The sequence below is a fragment of the Grampus griseus genome, assembly GCF_964374135.1.
Source record: "Grampus griseus genome assembly, chromosome: 5".
Lineage (NCBI taxonomy): Eukaryota > Metazoa > Chordata > Mammalia > Artiodactyla > Delphinidae > Grampus > Grampus griseus.
In genome coordinates this window covers 49741478-49762138 of record NC_138998.1, presented here as the reverse complement: position 1 = coordinate 49762138, position 20661 = coordinate 49741478, and the positions used below count along the sequence as shown (strand labels likewise).

At 38.8% G+C, this 20661-nt stretch overlaps 1 protein-coding gene across 2 annotated transcripts in view; it reads right to left on the bottom strand.

Moving 5' to 3' along the window:
- The window catches only part of FNDC3B (fibronectin type III domain containing 3B), a 357932-nt gene that overhangs the window by 147805 nt on the left and 189466 nt on the right, over nucleotides 1-20661 (bottom strand). For both annotated transcript variants that reach the window (XM_082654911.1, XM_082654912.1), the window contains exon 5: nucleotides 1359-1602. In XM_082654911.1, coding sequence (XP_082511037.1) covers nucleotides 1359-1602 — 244 coding nt within the window. The remainder of the gene's footprint in view (nucleotides 1-1358; nucleotides 1603-20661) is intronic.

The following is a 20661-nucleotide window of genomic DNA, read 5'->3' as shown; positions in this document are numbered from 1 at the left end:
TGCTCAAATACTTAATGTGTACTGTGTCAGAGTACTGAATACTTTTTTAAAAACTATACTTAATTAACTGAATTTTTTCAGTTTTTATCAAAATGTTTTCATGGAACATGCCCAATCTGATGTTTTGGAGTGTTATGCTACTAGACAAAAAGACTTTAGCAATAGGAAGCTATTGATGCCTCCATGCAATTAAAGTATTGATTCGTCTTTTGCTATCATCTCTCCATACCCCATTATAATAGCACCTGATCCTTTTGAATTATATTAAATTTCTTTCTAACTATTACTACAACTACAAAAAATCAAATTCTATCCCTAAGTTACAACAGGACACAGGGTATTTCACTTAAAATACCTATCTCAAATTTTTCTCTTGTTAATAAGAAAATATTCCAATGTGGTATAAACATACAGGGGGAAACATATATATATATATATATATATATATATATATATATATATATATATAAAGTTGATGAGAGAAGGTAAGGTGACAACTTCCTCCAAAACTAACAGGCATTTCTCATACAATTTATCTGTAAACCAATGTAATAAGTGTTTGAAACAATAAAACACTTCAATTCACAGTCAGACACAGAAGAAAATCCCTTTGCAAAGTCCTAGAGGTTGAAGTCTAATTTTATCCTCACTTGTCTGGTTTCTTAGTATCCATTTTGATAGAGAAGGGCTTTAGACTAAACCAACACCAAGGCCAAAACTAAAAAGAAATAATGTCGGTATCTCTGAGATTCTTTTTCATTTCAAGGTAAATATTTGCCTAACAACCAGTGAAACTGTGGCTGCACTAATGGCTATTCTTAAACTAAAAACAGCGTTCAGGAAGACCACACCAACAGTCAGGGGATTTGGAGTTCGCCAAGATTGCAACAGAGCATCCAAGAAACCCAAAGTTTACCAAGACCTCGCAGTCTTCTATCACTGGAAAAGGGGCATAAAACCCTTTGTAAATTCCCTTCTACTGCTAGACCATATGAATGCCTAAGAAATAATGTGCTGCAGTTCTGTCTTGGGCCACGTTCACATAAAAATATGTTATCAGGACATGGGAACATATGATAGGTTACTGCCTCTTTTCTGAAATAAGAAGTGGCTCTCCCACTACCTGCTCTCTGTGGGGTGGGATGAGGGCAGAATTTGAAAACATATAAAGAAAGAAAGAGTTGCAAGACACAATTCAGGACAAAGAAAGTTAGGAATTTACCATGAGCTTTATACAGCAGATAGAACCTCCTCTACCATGTTTATTACAGAGGAGACAAAGCTGCTCACTGGCTCTCTCAAGCTACTTAAATGTTGTAACCAGTTCCAACAGCTCCCGATGCCAGCAATCTACTCACCTTGTTCACCATATATTGTAGGGGGAAGATGATGCTGAGGAAAAAACTGAGGCGGCATATCTCCAGGTCCAGTAACAGGTGGGTAGTAAGCTGTGTGTGAGTTATGAATAAAATGCGGGTGGTGAGTCAGGTAGGGGGGTAGGTGATGGGTTGGAGACATGGCCGAGGGGTAGCTTGGGGGGTAGCACTCAGGAGACTGGGGTGTGACCACCACCCGGCGGACTCCAGTATTGTCTTCAATCACCTAAAGGAAACAGCAGAAAGAACGTAGTATGCATTATTAGTAAATATCCTGTGAATGTATATGGTATTTAATTACTTCCTCCTTAACTTTAATCTTCTCTCCTCCATAGGAAAAAAAAAAATTAGTGCATGTTGAATTCTGATTCTCTAATTCAACTAGTTAAATGAATTTTAGCTGGTGGTTTTCCAGAAAGAAGAGACTTTCTGGGCCACGTAAATATGCCTTAGAGGGCTGAGATTCCACGTCTGCCCCATAACACCCAACCCCGTTCCTGCTTTAGCAAGCACAGTTCCATGACACTGGGGCTTCAGGAAACCAAGGTAACGCTAACTTCAGAACCCATAATAGTACCTAAAGGCCATTTAATCTGGAACCAAGGTTGTGGATGAAATGAGGGATCCCAACCCTTCAAACACTTGAGCAATCCCAAATCGAGGACACCTTCGCTCCCAAGATGTCCTGACGATGTACCGAGTGCTGTGAAGGAGACATTGTGACCGGGGACCTGCTGTGAGCAGAGTGAGCCAATCAACATTCTATCTATACTTTCTTCAAATGATTTTTTAAAAATTCAACCAAGGAAGGTAACATAAGGCAGTACAAAGCCAATATTTATTGCCTCTGTGGCCAACTGCATGCTACCTGCTCTAGGAGCAAACAATTTTGTTGAGACACAAGATAAGAAAAAATACAACAGAAACCATAATCCAAAGGTAAAGCTGTGGGGTACAGAGAACAAGAGCATGAAATGGCAGAATCAGAGCAGGCTTCAGGGACCTCAAAGAACTGGTAGGGCTGGGACAGGTGAGAGCATGGCCCCTGCATTAGGGCCCTGCAGAAAAGGGGACAATGACGCCACAAGAATAAACTTGGAAGCCGGAACCAGGCTTCCAAAGAGACCAGATGGCCTAACCTAGCTTAAGACAATCAGGTACATACACTGATAGGAAATTTTGTTTAAAAAAACAAACAAACAAAAAACTGAAAATTAAACTTGTGTATTGAAATAGACTTCTCATTACATCTCAGGAGGCTGATTATAGGCCAAAATAAAATGACTTAATCATGTCTAAAGCATTCTAATAAAAAAATTATAGTAAGCTTTGTTTCCTAAAATACTGCTTGAGACAAAATGGCAAGTTTATCAACATTAGTCTGTACTTCAGTGAACAAGATAGGTTTAATTTTAATTAATAGCCATTAATCTTTTTTTTTTTTTTTTTTTGCTGTACACGGGCCTCTCACTGTTGTGGCCTCTCCCGTTGCGGAGCACAGGCTCCGGACGCGCAGGCTCAGCGGCCATGGCTCACGGGTCCAGCAGCTCCGCGGCATGTGGGATCTTCCCGGACCGGGGCACGAACCCGCATCCCCTGCATCGGCAGGCGGACTCTCAACCACTGCGCCACTAGGGAAGCCCAATAGCCATTAATTTTTATGTTAAGAAAAACAATCTTTGTTTATTAATGAACCTATTAATATAATAGCTTCAGAATTAACTACTATGTTAACAGTTCATTAATAAAGCAATAGTAACTCCTTAAAATTAAGATTCTGAGTCATACTCCCTACTAAAGCTCAGGATGTAGCTTTTTACATATTCTTTATTAAATGTAACCCTTTCCTGGCCTTGGCAAGTTAATCACATTAGCCTCATTTAGGCTGCTAAGTTACAGGTATATGTGAAATGGTGCTTAAACCATGACACTAGAAATTCTAATGTATACACTAATAATTATCATCAAAGCATCTTCTGTTTTTTTCTTTATTGAATTATAGTTGATTTGCAATGTTGTTAGTTTCTGTTGTACAGCAGTGATTCAGTTATACATATGCATATATATGTATTATTTTCCATTATAGTTTATTTCAGGATATTGAATATAGTTCCCAGTTCTATACAGTAGGACCTTGTTGTTTATCTATTTTATATATAGCATTGGGTTGGCCAAAAAGTTCCTTTAGTTTTTAAGTAAAAATAAAAGACATTTTTCATTTTCACCAAGAACTTTATTAAACAACGTATTCACTGTTTTGTTCCACTACCTTCTGCCATTTTTCAGGCAACTTCATAATCCCATCTTCCCAAAACTTTCTATTCTTTTTGACCAAAGGACTTTTCCAGGTGCCTTTTATAGTCTTCCAGGGAACTGAAATTTTTTCCATTAAGAGGATTTTGTAAAGATCGAAATAAATGGAAATCTGAAGGTGCAATGTCTGGTGAATACGGAGGATGAATCAGAACTTCCCAGCCAAGCTGTAACAGTTTTTGCCTGGTCATCAAAGAAACATGCGGGTTTGCATTATCCTGATGGAAGATTCTGCATTTTCTCTTGACTAATTCCAGATGCTTTTCATCAGGTGCTGCTTTCAGTTGGTCTACTTGGGAGCAGTTCTTGTTGGAATTAATCCTTTGGTTCTCTGGAAGGACCTCATAATAGAGGACTCCCTTCCAATCCCACCATATATACAACATCACCTTCTTTGGATGAAGACCGGCCTTTGGTGTGGTTGGTGGTGGCTCATTTCGCTTGCCCCATGATCTCTTCCATTCCACATTATTGTACAGTATCCACTTTTCACTGCCTGTCACAATTTGTTTTAAAAACAGAACATTTTCGTTACGTTTCAGTAGAGAATCCCATGAGGTAATATGGTCAAGAAGGTTTTTTGCGCTTAATTTACGTGGAACCCAAACATCAAAGCGATTCACATAGCCAAGTTGGTGCAAATGATTTTCAATGCTTGATTTGGATATTTTGAGTATGTCAGCTATTTCCTACGTGGTATACGTTGATTGTTTTCAATTAATGTCTTGATTTGAACGCTATCAACTTCAACTGGTCTACCCAACAGTGGAACACCGTCCAGCCAGAAATCTCCAGCACGAAACTTCGCAAACCACTTTTGACACGTTCGATCAGTCACAGTACCTGCTCCATACACTGCACAAATTTTTTGCGTTTAAGTTGCATCTTTACCTTTCTTGAAATAATAAAGCATAATATGCTGACGATGTTGCTTTTTCTTCCATCTTCAATATTAAAATGGCTACGCAAAAATTCACCAATTTTGATTTTTTTTTTTTTTAATGCACGCTGATATGACAGCTGTCACAATACAATCTAACATTGTTTTGAATGAAGTTAAAGACAACTAAGTGCTACTCGAGCCAGCTTACGAGAAAACCAGACGAACTTTTTGGTCAACCCAATAGTTTGTATCTGCTAATGCCCAAACCCTAATTTATCCCTCCTCCACCACCCCCGCTTTCCCCTTTGGTAACCACAAGTTTGTTTTCTATGCCTGAGTCTGCTTCTGTTCTGTAAGTAAGTTTATTTGTATCCTACTTTAGATTTCACATATAAGTGATCTCATGCGATATTTGTTTTTGTCTGGCTTACTTCACTTAGTATGATAATCTCTAGGTCCATGCATGTTGCTGCAAATGGCATTATTTCATTCTTTTTTTTTTTTTTGGCTGACTAGTATTCCACTGTGTATATATACCACATCGTCTTTATCCATTCATCTGTCGATGGACATTTAGGTTGATTCCATGTTTTGGCTACTGTATATAGTGCTACTATGAACACTGGGGTCCATGTATCTTTTCGAATTACAGTTTTCTCCAGATATATGTCCAGCAGTGGGATTGCTGGATCATATGGCAACTCTATTTTTAGTTCTTAAGGAACCTCCATACTGTTTTCCATAGTGGCTGCACCATTTACATTCCCACCAACCGTGCAGGAGGGTTCCCTTTTCTCCACACCCTCTCCAGCATTTGTTATTTACAGACTTTTTAATGATGGCCATTCTGACCAGTGTGAGGTGATACCTCTTTGTAGTTTTGATTTGCATTTCTCTAACAATTAGTGATGTTGAACATCTTTTCATGTGCCTATTGGCCATCTGTATGTCTTCTTTGGAGAAATGTCTGTTTAGGTCCTCTGCCCATTTTTTGATTGGGATTTTGTTTGTTTGTTGTTGTTGTTATTGAGTTGTATGAGCTGTGTGTATATTTTGGAAATTAAGCCCTTGTAGGTTGCATCATTTACAAATATTTTCTCCCCTTCCAGAGGTTGTCTTTTTGTTTTGTTTATAGTTTCCTTTGCTGTGCAAAAGTTTGATTAGGTCCCATTTGTTTATTTCAAGCATCTTCTACTTTGTCTAACACACAAAGCATGAATATGGTAGTGCATTTTTTATAATTTTATTATAAATATGGGTTTTTCTTACCATCTCATATAAACATGCATTATTCTATAGTGTCTTCTTTCCCTCGGCCCTGCCACTAGCTATTAAGAAAAAAGTAAGGCATATTCCAGATGTCCCTCTTTCATACAATCTTCTTTCAACCCCGTGCTAGACAATGGAAGGGCACATAAGCAAAGTATTTGTTTTCTAGAAGCTTACAACCTACATTATTTCAGTCAACGTAAAACTTCCAATGATCAAGCAGTCTGTACAGACTTGACTGAGGTAGTACAAGAAGAACAGGGATCTCACTAAATGTGAAGAACAACCCTGCGCTTGTAAACAGGGGTAGTTACGAAGAAGAGAAACTACTTTCATTTCATCATATCGTTTCTGACTTGTTAAAGTGCTTAAAAAAAAAAAGTTGGGCAAAAAGCACTAACAAAAGTAAGAATTCCAGTCAAGGGGGAAAACAAAAAACAAAAAAAAGAGATACAGAGCTGAAACATTATCTTTTTACTACTATATTTTATAAGAATACATATGTCCACTGATTACAAACATGAATAAATCTGAAGTGTAAATTACTATTCACCAAAAAATGGATTTCCAGTTAGAGAACTAAGTAGCTTCTTGAAACCGCAAACTGCCTGCATATATGAAGGCTGTTTGATAGTCCCGTATGTAATTATCTTAAATTATTCTGTGTTATTTGTGAAAGAGGTCTATTTCCATGTACACGTGTGAGGGGATACTTTTGGAAACCTGCTCCTTAGCCAATCAAAGCCTACCTTATGACTAAAAATATTTTTATGAAATGAAATATTCTGAAATAATCAGAAACAAAACTCAAAAAATGTGTACCGAGTATTTTGTTTATTGTTCTTCCATAACACAAACTGTAGCATATTTAATTATCAAATGCAGTTTTGATCTATGTCTAAGGAAATTATGCCTATGTTCCTCCAAAGTCTGAGGAGCGATAATAACGCACAAAATAATAAGCAACTCAGGAAACGGTGGCAATAACATTCTTTAAAAAATACAGTTCATAAAGAAATATATTACTGTAGCAGAAGAATTCAGACATCAGCGAGAGTTCAGTCTAAAAATCCTGAGACAATAAAAATGTGCCTTTAGTCTTCATAAACGACCATGGAAAAGACAATTCATTTCCTTTTGGGGTGAATGAAATCGGGACAATGTCCAGAGGCAGACAAATCACCTGCACTCAATTCAACAACTATTTCCTGATACACACTATGAGCTAAGCACTGGATATTCAAAAGTGGGGAAAAAATAGGTGCTAAACATTAAGATTTGTCTAGCCTAAAAACAAAGAGAAAAATTAGCTTGAGTCCTAGTGAGTTCTGTTCAGAAATCTGAACAAAGTACTGTTTTTTCAGAAATGAAAACCAAGTATTCTTCATCTAGATTTTTTTCTAGTCCTGTGACTCAACGGAACACTCACCTTCTCCAGAGAGCACAGATCCTTGGAAAACATCATTGTGCCAGGTCCTCAAGGCTGCCACCTGTTATGGACTGAATTATGTGTCCTCCTCCCTGCCCCGCACCAGTTCATGTATTTATGTCCTAACCCGCAGTACCTCAGCATGTGACTGTATTTGGAGATAGGGCCCTTAATGAAGTAATTATGGTAAAATGAGGTCATATGGGTGGGTCCTAATCAGACATGACTGATATCCATATAAGAAAAGGAAATTAGGACACAGACAGGCAGAGGGAAGACCATGTGAGGACAGCAAAGGGAGAAGGCCATCAACAAGCCAATGAGAGAGGCCTTAAAAGAAACCAAACTGATAGCCTGAGGAACTGTGAGGAAGTAATTTCTGTTGTTTAAGCCGCCCAGTCTATGACACTTCGTTATGGTGGCCTTAGCAAATTAACACGCCACCTCTCAGAGCCTCCTATCTTAAGTTCTACCATTCTTGTCCGCTTAAAACAAAAACAAAAAACAAAGCAAACAACCCCCCCCCACCCCCGCACCGCAAAAACCGCAAAAAACCTCTCTTCAAAAAGTAATGCATTTATCCTCCTGGACTAAACCCAGCCACCTTCCTCTAGCTAAGGGAGAAAGCTTGATGGCAAACAGCAGTTAGTTTGAATCTTTATCACGTCCTTTTATTCTACTCAATAAGTATTTACTGAGGAACTTCTATGTGCCTAGTGTCCTCTGCTATCCTGTGGCTGATATACATGGATGAGAGGCTAGAAAATGAGGCACGAAAGATTAAACCGAGAGAATGTATGCCTTCCTTACACCAGTGTTTTTAGAAGTATGACCAAGAGAACTGCTGAAACAAAATGAGAGAGCCTGGGGGCAACAGCAAGAGGGAGAGCTAATGGGAGCAGCAGGGAGGGAGAGGAGAAAGCAAGTCACAGCCAGTGCCTGTGGCCTGCCAGCTGCTTGTCACCTGTTACCTCATGTGACTTCCTTAACTACTGGAGAACTAGATATTAGCATCCCGTCGTACATGAGAAAACCAAGGCACAGCATGATGAAAATGTACAACTAGTTCAACTGCAGAACCAGATTTTCATTCTGGTCTATACTCCCAAGTTTTCATTATGTAAAGAATCATACAGGAGTTAGGTATGCTGCGAAATAAATATGTAAATAATGAACTGTTAGAAATAGGTTATTAAGAGATGTGAAAGGATTCAAGATACAAACAATATTTATTGAATACCTGCTGCTCTGCTTTAATATCTTCTACCTGAAATAAGGCAGCAGCATGTTAAGGTCCTGGAACAGTAACTGATACATAATAGATAAACCTTACCTGGCAATTACTACTATTACCACCTCACTAAATCTTCCCAACAACGCTGGGAGGCAAATACAGTTTCCCCCATTTGAGACAGAAAAGGAATGAAGCTCAGTAAAGTTAAGCTAACACTCACAAGGTCAGAGAGCTATGGGGGGAAGTGACGGGGGAGGGAGGCGGGGTGCAATTTTGAGTCCGAGAACTAAAGTGGACATCTTAAAAACACTTATGCTTTGATGATCCTTTCTCGTGTTAACCGAGAAGGTAGTTCTTCTCCTTATTGAACTGAAATGCTCCACAGGAATTTTAACGAAACTCCTCAGTTCCTAAAACTCTCTCCTTCTACTTCTTCTGGGCTGCAAACAACAAGAATCAAAAGAACTTCAATGGTAGGAGGCAAAAGAAAAATTTTAACAGGCTGCCCCAATGGCCAGTGATGATCCCAGATGTGGGCAGAACAGACTGCCTGTGGACACACGTGAGCCCGCGTGCATGCAGGTAGCGTGCAAATCTGGATTGCTTGAGTGAGCTGCTGCACACAGAAAACTGGGACCTAATGTGTTTGTGAAAGTTGGGCTCAGACTCACTTCCTAACTGTGGCCAACATACTTAAAAGAGGGCTCCCAGGCCATTCTGGTAAGGGAAGAAGTCTCAGCTAAAACTGAGCAGTGAACAAGGAGAAGAAAAGTCTGGGCAACATGAAACAGCTGCATGGACAGAGGGACGGGCAGGCAAACAGTCCAGGCTTCTGCCAGCCAGACTGGTGCTCACCTCTCCACCAGCATCTCTGTCCTGTAACGCAGATTACAGATCTGTGTCTCCCACCAACTCCAAGTCCCTCAAGACACCCGGGTACACAGGGGGCTCTCAATATATGTTAGCTAACCAACAAATGAATGGAAAAGCAAGCAAAAAAAAAAATTTTTCTCTTTTAGATTTGATGTCTAGAAAAAGTTCTTAACACATTCTTTATCAAATTCAACCCACCCCATAACTCAGGTATATATCTTAGTTTAGACATCATACTCTAAAGTTTCAGAAAATCAATTCCAGATCTGTTATCCCTGACACTCTTATTTTAAATAAGTATGATTTTACTATAAGAAAGACACAGAAAATTTACACATTTCCTATATAAGTTCTACTTCAAATCCAAATGCAGTTGAGTGATTTTACTTTATTCTCACCAACCAGGAATAAAGAAGCATTATTTCTCACCTTTCCTTTCTGCACTGACTCCTCACTCTGCATTTTCTAATATAGTAAACAATACAAAAGAGGAAAAGCAAGTTTGTTCTTCACGGAGGGAGAGACTTAAAACGTACGGACTGTACTTTCCCCAGCCCAACCCCCTTTTTGCTCCTATGGATGGATGAAACTCCTCCCACCATCACCAAGTACCTTACAAGAAAGAGAAAATGAGGATAAAGGAATATTCAAAGGGCAACCAAAGAATTACAGGAGCCAAGTAGTGATTCTATTTTACAGATGAAGTTAAGTTACTTGACTTAAAAACGTGGCAGAATTCAATGTATTTCTCAAATCTCCCGACTTACTTTTCTGTCCGTTCAAACTTAATAATCATAACTGTGGCTGAAAACATCAAATGTTACTTCTCAATCTCCTTTCTCTTCACATCTGTTACAGCCCAACACTGATGAAATAATATCTGCTCTTTCCAGTGTAACATTATCATGAATGGTCTGAGACAATAAACCCTCTAGGTTTAGGACCAGCTCCTCTTGCCGCATAGCATGGTTATTTTTGTAGCAGAATGGAAAAATAAATTATTGGTGACATTTCTGGGTTTCTAAAAGCCCTTTATATAATATCAAAGGATTATCCTGCAGAGTAGTTGCAGATTGATAATCAACATCCTCTCTGAATCAAGAAAAGAAAAAAAGTTCCTTGAAAATTCTAGCTACTTTTCTGAAACAGTTCTTGCCAATGATTAAGTAAACAACTAATTTCATATGCTTCACAGGTAACCAAACTTAAGGATTTAAGTAATAAGGTGATTCATGAACGAATAAAAATTCCCCAAACATTTTACCCACACACTCATTTATACCTAGAAACCTTAAATTTTCCATTGGTGCATAATTTTTTTTTTTTTTTGATTTTGAATGACAGATTTTATTTATTTATTTATTTATTTATTTATTTATTTATTTATTTATGGCTGTGTTTGGTCTTCGTTTCTGTGCGAGGGCTTTCTCTAGTTGCGGCGAGCAGGGGCCACTCTTCATCGCAATGCGCAGGCCTCTCACTGTCGGGGCCTCTCGTTGCGGAGCACAGGCTCCAGACGCGCAGGCTCAGCAGTTGTGGCTCACGGGCCCAGTTGCTCCGCGGCATGTGGGATCCTCCCAGACCAGGGCTCGAACCCGTGTCCCCTGCATTGGCAGGCAGACTCTCAACCACTGCGCCACCAGGGAAGCCCTTGGTGCATAATTTTTAATGCACATGCCAACTTCAGGCAATGGCTAAGGTATAGAGTGACAAGGGAATGGTTAGATCCAGATAACAAATCTGAGGTTGCTAAATGGGGAATCCCAAGTTGAAGGTACTGATATGGCCCTTGTCTTCAGTATTTTAGAGCATGAACCTTACAGACAAACTTGTACAGAGGTGACCATACGACCCAGCAATCCCACTACTGGGCATATACCCTGAGAAAACCATAATTCAAAAAGAGTCACGTACTACAATGTTCATGGCAGCTCTATTTACAATAGCCAGGACATGGAAACAACCTAAGTGTCCATCATCGGATGAATGGATAAAGAAGATGTGGCACATATATACAATGGAATATTACTCAGCCATAAAAAGAAACGAAATTGAGTTATTTGTAGTGAGGTGGATGGACCTAGAGTCTGTCATGCAGAGTGAAGTAAGTCAAAAAATGGTCATGAAGAACCTAGGGGCAAGACAGGAATAAAGACACAGACCTGCTAGAGAATGGACTTGAGGATATGGGGAGGTGGAAGGGTAAGCTGGGACAAAGTGAGAGAGTGGCATTGACATATATACACCACCAAACGTAAAATAGATAGCTAGTGGGAAGCAGCCGCATAACACAGGGAGATCAGCTCCGTGCTTTGTGACCACCTAGAGGGGTGGGAGGGAGGGAGACGCAAGAGGGAAGAGATATGGGAACATATGTATATGTATAACTGATTCACTTTGTTATAAAGCAGAAACTAGCACACCATTGTAAAGCGATTATACTGCAATAAAGATGTTAAAAAATAAATAAATGAAAAGAGGTGACCAGTATAAGGAGATACCCTCATAAATGGCAAGCCTCACTCTGGTGGCTTTATATGTACTAACACTTTTATACACAGAAAAACCACTCACACTTACATAAATCTTTAATCTGGAAAAAGGAGCACAACTAGGGCATATATAAATCAAATCAACTTTTAGTACTTTACTAAACAGACAGGGCTCTTTCCAGGTGACTGTCGAGTGATTTATAACTAAAACCACTGAAGGCTGGAGAGGAGTATGGAAACAAGTACATCTTCTGTGGTATCTCTTTTAATCCAACGTCTTCAGTAAAGTATGTAATGCTATATAGCTGAGGGGACATTAAGAAGGAAGCCCAGCAAGGTTTGAGACACATCTTATGAACCACAGAACTGGTGTTGGGTCCTCAGCTGGTGCCAGCTCCATTACCACATCTTGGCTACCCTAGCTTGAGGGGCAGAGAGGCCCTATTTAGAAAGAGCTAAGCAACTTAATAACGTATAAAGTGCTCGGCACATAACTCGCATAATACTCAGAAGATCCTCTAACATAGGCAACATCATAGTCCTAAATTCTGGATTAAGAATCTTCAGGAGCAATTAAGTAATTAACCTAAGGCCAACTAAATGGGTGACAAGATTCATACCCAAGTACTCTCACTAGAAATGCTGTGCCTTTTGTCATATTTTATTGTATATTACCAACCTAAATACCAAAAAGAACCACATCTGAAGATCAAAAATCAAATCTAATACTCCCCAGGATATGTACGGAGCATGAGAACATTGGACAAGTGAAAAGAGTTACATCCATAGAGTTTCAATTAATAAAATGGACCAAACAATTATTTCAGACTAGATGGAAATGCTGTTTTAAGGAACAGAATATTTGTTGGAAGATAAACAGTAAGTAGCAATCTGATGGTTTAATTTGTGCCAAACTGAGCTGCCTTTAAGATATTAATAACAAACAACAAGGTCCTACTGTATAGCGCAGGGAACTATATTCAATGTCCTGAGATAAATCATAATGGAAAAGAATGTTTTTAAAATGTATATATATATATATATATATATATATATATATAACTGAATCACTGTGCTGTACAGCAGAGATTAACACAACATTGTAAATCAACTGTTCAATTTTTAAAAAAGATATTAATAAAGCTATTAACAGCAGGAATCAACGGGAATAACTGTTGCTGTTCCTCCAGCACCTCTCCATTGACCAGCACAGAAGACACAGCCAATAACATCTTTTCAGTCCAGCTTCTCAGACACATATACATCCATGGAAACACAGGCAGGCTGTTCTAGATTGTGTCTATGAATTTTATATTTTACACTTAAAAATGCTCATCAGTTTGGCAGTGGGTTCCATGGCACGAGAAAGGATTAAGAATCTGTGCTGTTGATAATCAGATATTTATTACAAAGCAAAACAACTGTTAGTCCAAGTTTGTAAACCTGATGAGTTTCAAAGAGTGTGTAGGAATATAACCACTTAACTTTGGTTCAGTTTTGTGCTCAAAGGTTGGGCAAATGTGATTTTCTAAGAAAAGTTGTTACATATGACAAAAGTGGGTTACTAATTTAGAAAGACAGACTACAATAATTGTGTGATAAAATCATATAATGTAATGTGCATAATTTAATCCTTATCAATGATTCAGAAGTCATTTCTAGATGTGACATCTTCTCAATATTATTACTATGAAAATCAACTATCAAATCAACTATCATTTTTCTGTAGAAGTGAAGAATAGCATTCTACTCAATAGAATGCTAAATCCCAAAAAAGTGTGCCCCACTGTTTTGGTAATGATTGCTTATGGAAACTTACTTATATTCTCTCTTGGTCTCCTTCTTAAGGAGCAGTATGAACAGTACAGGAGAATCCTCTAATTTTAGATTAGAAAAGAACCTCAGAGATCCTCAAACACTTTCCTTTGCCCTCCTCCCTCCACAAGATAAAAATGACTCCAAAAGTCAGCCAAATTTTAATAAATGCCTAGTATGTGCTTGACACCTTTCAAGGAACTAGAGATACAGTGTTGAACAGGACACATATTTCATCCTGCTAATCCTGTGTTCTATTAGGTCACAATGCCAGGATCGTAGAAACAAAGGAAAGAAATCCAAGAGAAAATGCAGAACAGGGAGACAGAGGACTCAGAAAGAGAAAACTTGCACAATGCTTTGAGGGGAGGGTACATCTCTTTAATTTACCATCGCCAACCTTGTCTGTAATCGCTCCTCAGACAAAATAACCCATAAAATGAAAATAAAGTTACTGTAAATCTGATGATAGAAATTAAAACAGAATGGGTACGTAAGTCCTCTGCTCTTTTCCACAGAAGCTCCCAACACCCATGCACACACTGTGTGCACACACACTGTTCACTGTGAAACATCTTCCTAACTTCCTATAGAAAAGTCAATTTTTCCAGAGGATTTAAAGTTTTGAAAGAGATTCCAATTTTCTTCTTATTGGCCGCCAAATGGGTCTGATTCTTGGTCTACCCAGGCACAGGGCAATGCCCCATGTTCCTTCCTGCTCATCATTTCTACAACGTTGAAGGTTGAAGCACAGCATTAGTTTAACACCAGGTTGTAATTACCAAAGGGAAGCAGTTGAAGCTAATGCTCATAGCTCAGCCGACCTGGCTGAACAAAATGTAGGAAAGCATTCCACGGCTTCCACCTAACAGGCCCCCTTGTTTCTCCACAGGGCTCTGATTTCTGGCCAACTCTTAAAACAAGCCTCACTGGAGAATGATCAACCAAACCAAAATTTAAACATGTTTTTAAATAGATTTCTTGTCTCTCCCCGGTCAAGAGAAATGGAATATATATAATTTCAACAGGTATTTACCCATTAACTAATCCCCAAAACAATGGAATGGGTTAAAGTGTGTACTTCTGCTATAACAACAGAAACACTTATTCTGACTACTCTGAAGTTTTTAGGTTACATCAATTAACCTGGAAAAAGAAGAGTGGTTTCTCAAATGATGGAACATTAACTTGGATGTTTCACTTTGTCTCTTCATATGCTTTTTAAATCTGGGGGTTTACATGAAACCTTTCCCTGTAACTTTTGAAAATGTTCATAAATTACTATGGAAGCATGGAACAAAACTCAAGGCATCTGCTTAAGAAATTTTTCTATATAAATTCTTCAAAAGTTAATGATGAGGTTAAAAAAATTTAAGAAAAACCAGGGAAGTATACAATGAAAGGAAAAATTTGCTTCATATGGCATGATCTCAATGTGTATTGAGGAGGCAAATTCTGCCAAACTTTCACTGAAATTGTTCTAACAGGCCTCTTCATTCTAATAGCTACCACGTAGTGAATGCCCACTGTGGAGTACACACCTTACACAGCATTTCTCTTAATTCTTCCCTCTGCCACATCAGGTAGGCATTCACCTATGTGGCAAGAGTTTGTAAAAGCTACATGGAAGTAGCCATGGTGGAATACGAAGGCAAAGGCCTTTTCAAGTAATGTCCATGTTCTTCCTAGCTCGCCCTCTTTTCCCATAGCTTCAACCCTAATGACACTAATAAATGCTTTTACATAATGGAAATAATGGTGATAAGTGGATAAGGCTAAATTAAATTCCCTCTCACCTAAATCCACTTTCTCACAGGTGGGGGGAAAAAAAAACCCACAAAAACTTAGCCTGTATTTTCTCTCAAGTTGAAAATGTCAGATCACATTTTCCTCAAACCTCCCCCAGCCTCCCACCAAAAAGTAAAGCACAAAATACACACTCACACTACAACAAAGAAAAGCTTACTATCTCAGAGAAGGTTCCACTGTTCTCCTGCCCTAGTCCACACTACCTCTAAAGCCCACAGGGTCAGTCCTTCCCAAACTAAGAAAACACAGGCTGTGCTGTTGACAGTGAGTCACAGCAGAGCTGTCTCAACTCCACGTTTGTCTTTCTATAAGATCATCTGCTCATTACTAACATTGGTATTTTGTCAACTTGATCAAGTTTATCAATTTATCTTTCAAGCACTTATAGCTACTGAAGTATGGAATGAATGCTACAACCAAGAAATTCCCCATTGACTCGGTTTAGAGTGACTGTAATGCCTTTAATCATTTACTTGCCTCTCTCTTCAATTTTCTTACAATAATGTACCATCTCATATATGGGTAGCTAGGGTTTTAGTATTAGAGATGCACAAGTAGACACACCACACATCCACACTCACACTGTCAAAAAGCAATGTAACATGAAGTAAATACAGTTAATCCTTGAACAAGGTGGACGTCAGGGGCACCGACCCGCCTCACAGTCAAAAGTCCACAAATAACTAATAATCAGCTCTCCTTATCTGTAGCTCCTCATCCATGGACTCAACCAACCACGCATCGTGTAGTACTGAGTATTTAGTACTGAAAAAAATCCACGTATAAGTGGACCTGAGCAGTTTCAACTCACGTTCTTCAAGGGTCAACTGTATATTCATCAAAGTAGGCTCTGTCACTGACTTAGAGATCACATCATAGTGGGAAAAAGGTCAGTGAGTTCAGAAATGCCTGGGTTGCAATCCTGGTTCAACTCAGGGCCTTAGCTTCCTCGTATGTAAAGTTAGGATGGTGAAAACCAGACACGTAAATAGAGCATTCAGCAGAGTGCACAGCATACGCAGTAGTCATTACCACCATCAACACAGGCACCAAGACAGGCTGGGCCATTTTTCCCAGCTGTGCCACTGTTTGCTGATTAATAGTTAGGACTAGTCACTATCTTTCCCTCCCTCCTCTTTTGTAATAGCTTTATTGAGGTGTAATTTACATACCGCAAAATCCATTCTTTTAAAGTGTCTGATTCAGTTGGTTTTTAGTATATTCAGAGTTGAGTGACCATTACCACTATTTATTTCCAGAACACTGTCATCACCCCCAAAAGAATACCATACCCACTAGCAGCAACTCCCTAATACTCTCTCCCCCAGCCCCCGGCACCAACTAATACATTATCAGTGTCTATGCATTTGCCTATTCTGAACATTGTATATAAATGGAATGATACTGTATATGGCTTTTGTGTCTGGCTTCTTTCACTTAGCACAATATTTTCAAGGTTCATCCACTTTTTAGCATGTATAAGTACTTCATTCCTTCTTATGGCTGAATAATAGTCCATTTTATGGATATATCACAACATGTTTATCCATTCATAGGCTGATGGACATTTGGGTTGTTTCCACATTGGGGTTATTATGAATAGTGCTGCTATGAATATTCATGTACAAGCTTTTTTGTGTATAAACATATGTTTTCTCTCCTCTTGGGTATTTACCTAGTAGTGGAACAGCAGAGTCACATGGTAAATAACTCTCTATTTAACCGTTTGAGGAAATGCCAGACTATCTTCCAAAGCAGCTGTACCATTTTACATTACCACAGGCAGCGTATGAGGGTTCCAACTGTTCCACATCCTTGCCAACACTTGTTCCTACTTGTTTCTTTGACTAAAGCCATCCTAGTGTGTGTGAAGTATATTGCGCTGTGGTTTTGATTTCATTTCCCTGATGGTTAAGTGATGTTCATCATCTTTTCATGTACTATTTGGCCATTTGTACATTGTTTCTGGAGAATGTCTATTCTGATCCTTTGCCCATATTTAAACTGGGTTGTTTGTCTTTTTATTCTTGAGCTGTTAAGATTTCCTTATATATTCTAGATACAAGTCCCTTCTCAAATATATGATTTGCATATACTTTCTCCCAATCTATGAGTTCTCTTTTCATTTTGTCGATGGTACCTTGGAAGCACAAAAAGTTGTAATTTGGATGAAGTCAAATTTATCTGTTTTCTTCTTTTCCTGCTTGTGCTTTTGGTGTCATATCTAAGATTCCATTGCCTAATCCGAGGTTACAAAATTTTACTCCTAGAGGTATACAGTTTTAGTTCTTACATCTATGATCCATTTTGAGTTAATTTTTGTATATGGTGTGAGGTAGAGGTCCAACTTCATTCTGTTGCATCTGGATACCCAGTTGTCCCTGCACTATTTGTTGAAGAGACTATTCCTTCCTCTACTGAACTATCTTGGCACTTCTCTCTCTTAAATCCACATTCAGAGTATTTCATTCCTTGCAGGTATACATCACTCTGATCTTGCTAATTTTCCAGCTATCAGGCATATTACTGCTCTACTTGAACCTGCAAATCTTTGAACCAAACCTACGAATCTATCCTGTATTTACTTTATTTCAGGTTGGCCAATCACTTACATTTAAAAGCACTTATCAAGTACCTACTACGTACCAGGCAGTATTCTAAATTCTCAGATATAATCCCAATGAAGCACTAAGATTCTTGGGGATGGTTATAATGTATTGTGTTTCATGACAGAGATGGGGACAAAGTACCAAAGATGCTGGAAAAAAACAAAAACAAAACAAAAACAACCATCTCTGTGTTAGAGGTTCTAAAGTGGTCACATTCAGGACAGGTATTTGCATAGAAGAATTATTGAACTGTCAGACAAAGAAGGGCTCTAGAGTTCTCCAAGAAGAGAGAAATAATGGGCACAAAAGTATGAAGTTGAGAAAAAGCCAGCGGACAGAGGTTTAAGGTGGTAGCAATGTGGGGCAATAGGAAAAGGTGACTCTCAAAAGGAGGACAGGGTTGAATATTAAGAATCCATATACTACAACAGAGACCTTTAACTGTACCACTACACAATGTACACCCAACTCTAGATCTGAACAAGGAAGCCACATGTATTTGAGGAAAAGGACTGTGCGGTTAAGGTGTAGACTGTATTGCATAGGGACAGACTAGTATTGGGCATTCTCACATATGTCTAGCCAGGAGGGGGATTTTTTTTTAAGTGATTATTTCTTCCCACAACTGCATAACAAAAATGTATTTTGCTCCTTCATAAGTCTCCTAAGACATTTTATACTTGGTTCCAACCTTCTTCATTCCTTTCAAGTGTGTATACGGTCAGCCTTAAAGAAGATGTTGTACCTCTTCAGGTTCTCAATTTTCTTCATTATAATAATCACTTTTACTTAAGACACTTCACTGTCAAATATCATTCAAGTTTTAATGCTACCACTGAAGGTTATTTAACTCTGGGCCCATCTTCTGAGCAGACAGCTCAGTCTAAAAAGAGTTGAATACGTGCCTTACAGACTGTTTCTTGTTCTTTTTCAATTTGGAGTCCAACTTATTCCATTTTTACTATTCTTCAAATATCTCCTAGCACTTTCTGCCATAATTTTGAGTTCAGAAAGTGTTTCACTATGCTTCCATTATGAGCTTTATGAAAGTAAGTTTACAGTTCTGTTTTTCCTCTTTCTACTTAGATTTTCTATAGAAGTTTTTCAGAATCAGAAATACACCACGATCTAAAAGTTTCTATTTTTCCTAGGAATCCTAATAAATGTTTGGCAGTTAATACAATCACAGCAACACCACTAGCAATAAAAAGCACATTACAGCTTCTCTCCACTAGAATGTTCAATTTTTAACTGGTATTCCTAAGGGCATTTAGCATAAAAGGAGGTGTTATTTCAGCCATCACAATGGTGAGAACTGTACTCTGGTTCAAGGGAATGAAACACTTCCTCAAATAAATGAGTGGGAGACATAATGGAATTCTACATTCCTTGTTCTTTTCTGTTTATTGACTGGTGACGTGAATGTGATCCACCATCGTGTGTCCTGGCTGGAAGGGCTTGCTCTGCACCCTTTTCTCCTTCAGTGATCCTTATTTACAAAGACTTGTGTAAAACAAGCCATTTACTTGCAACAGGGGGAAGATGGGCCAACATTCTGGCTCCTCCAAAAAAGAAAGATGTCAAATTGGCTCACATAAAAGAACAATGGAAAAAATGAAATTATAGTGGCTGCACTATGCCTTAGACAGTGAAAAAATGGATAAGTTTTTACATCAGAGAAGGATAAATCTTCTTTGATTCCTGCCTGCACTTCAGCAATTTTCCTATGTAGCTGCCAATTTTTTCACCCCAGCAAAATCACTGAAAATGAAAATTACAGATTTTTAAACCATTTTAAAAGCAGACAGAGAGAGAAAGAAAAAAATATCTGGAAGACTATAATCCAAAAAATGTTAACACAAAGATTATCGTCTTCTGTGGGTAGTAAAATTACAAATATTTTCTTTTTTTCTGCTCTTCTGCCTTCTCAGATTTTTTCCAACAAATATAAGATGCCATTATAATCAGAAAAAAAGTACAATAGTGGCAGAAAGAGAGAAAAACAGTTGGTTAGTTAGGTATTTGGGGAGGAAGTAGTACAGGGAGAGTTCAAGTTGTTTTAGGAACTGAGGACAAAAAACAAAAGTATATACAGATGCCCATGTTCCAGGCACCCTGAAGACTTTAAACCTTATCCACGAATAGGAGTACAACTTTATCCTTTAACTTTTTTTTTTTAATCTTTCCAACACACCTCTGAAATTGCTGCTACTACTTTTTCTTGGGGCGGGGGCGAACTGAGAGGCTGTGGGATCTTAGTTCCCTGACCACGGATTGAACCCGCAACCTCTGCAGTGAAAGCGCCGAGTCCTACCCCCTGGACCGCCAGGGAAGTCCTGCTACTACGTTTTTTTTGTTTTATTTTGGTGTTTTTTTTTTTTTTTTTCCTGGTACGCGGGCCTCACACTGCCGTGGCCCCTCCTGTTACGGAGCACAGGCTCTGGACGCGCAGACTCCGCGGCATGTGGGATCTTCCCGAACCGGGGCACGAACCCGTGTCCCCTGCATCGGCAGGCGGACTCTCAACCACTGTGTCACCAGGGAAGCCCCCCTGCTACT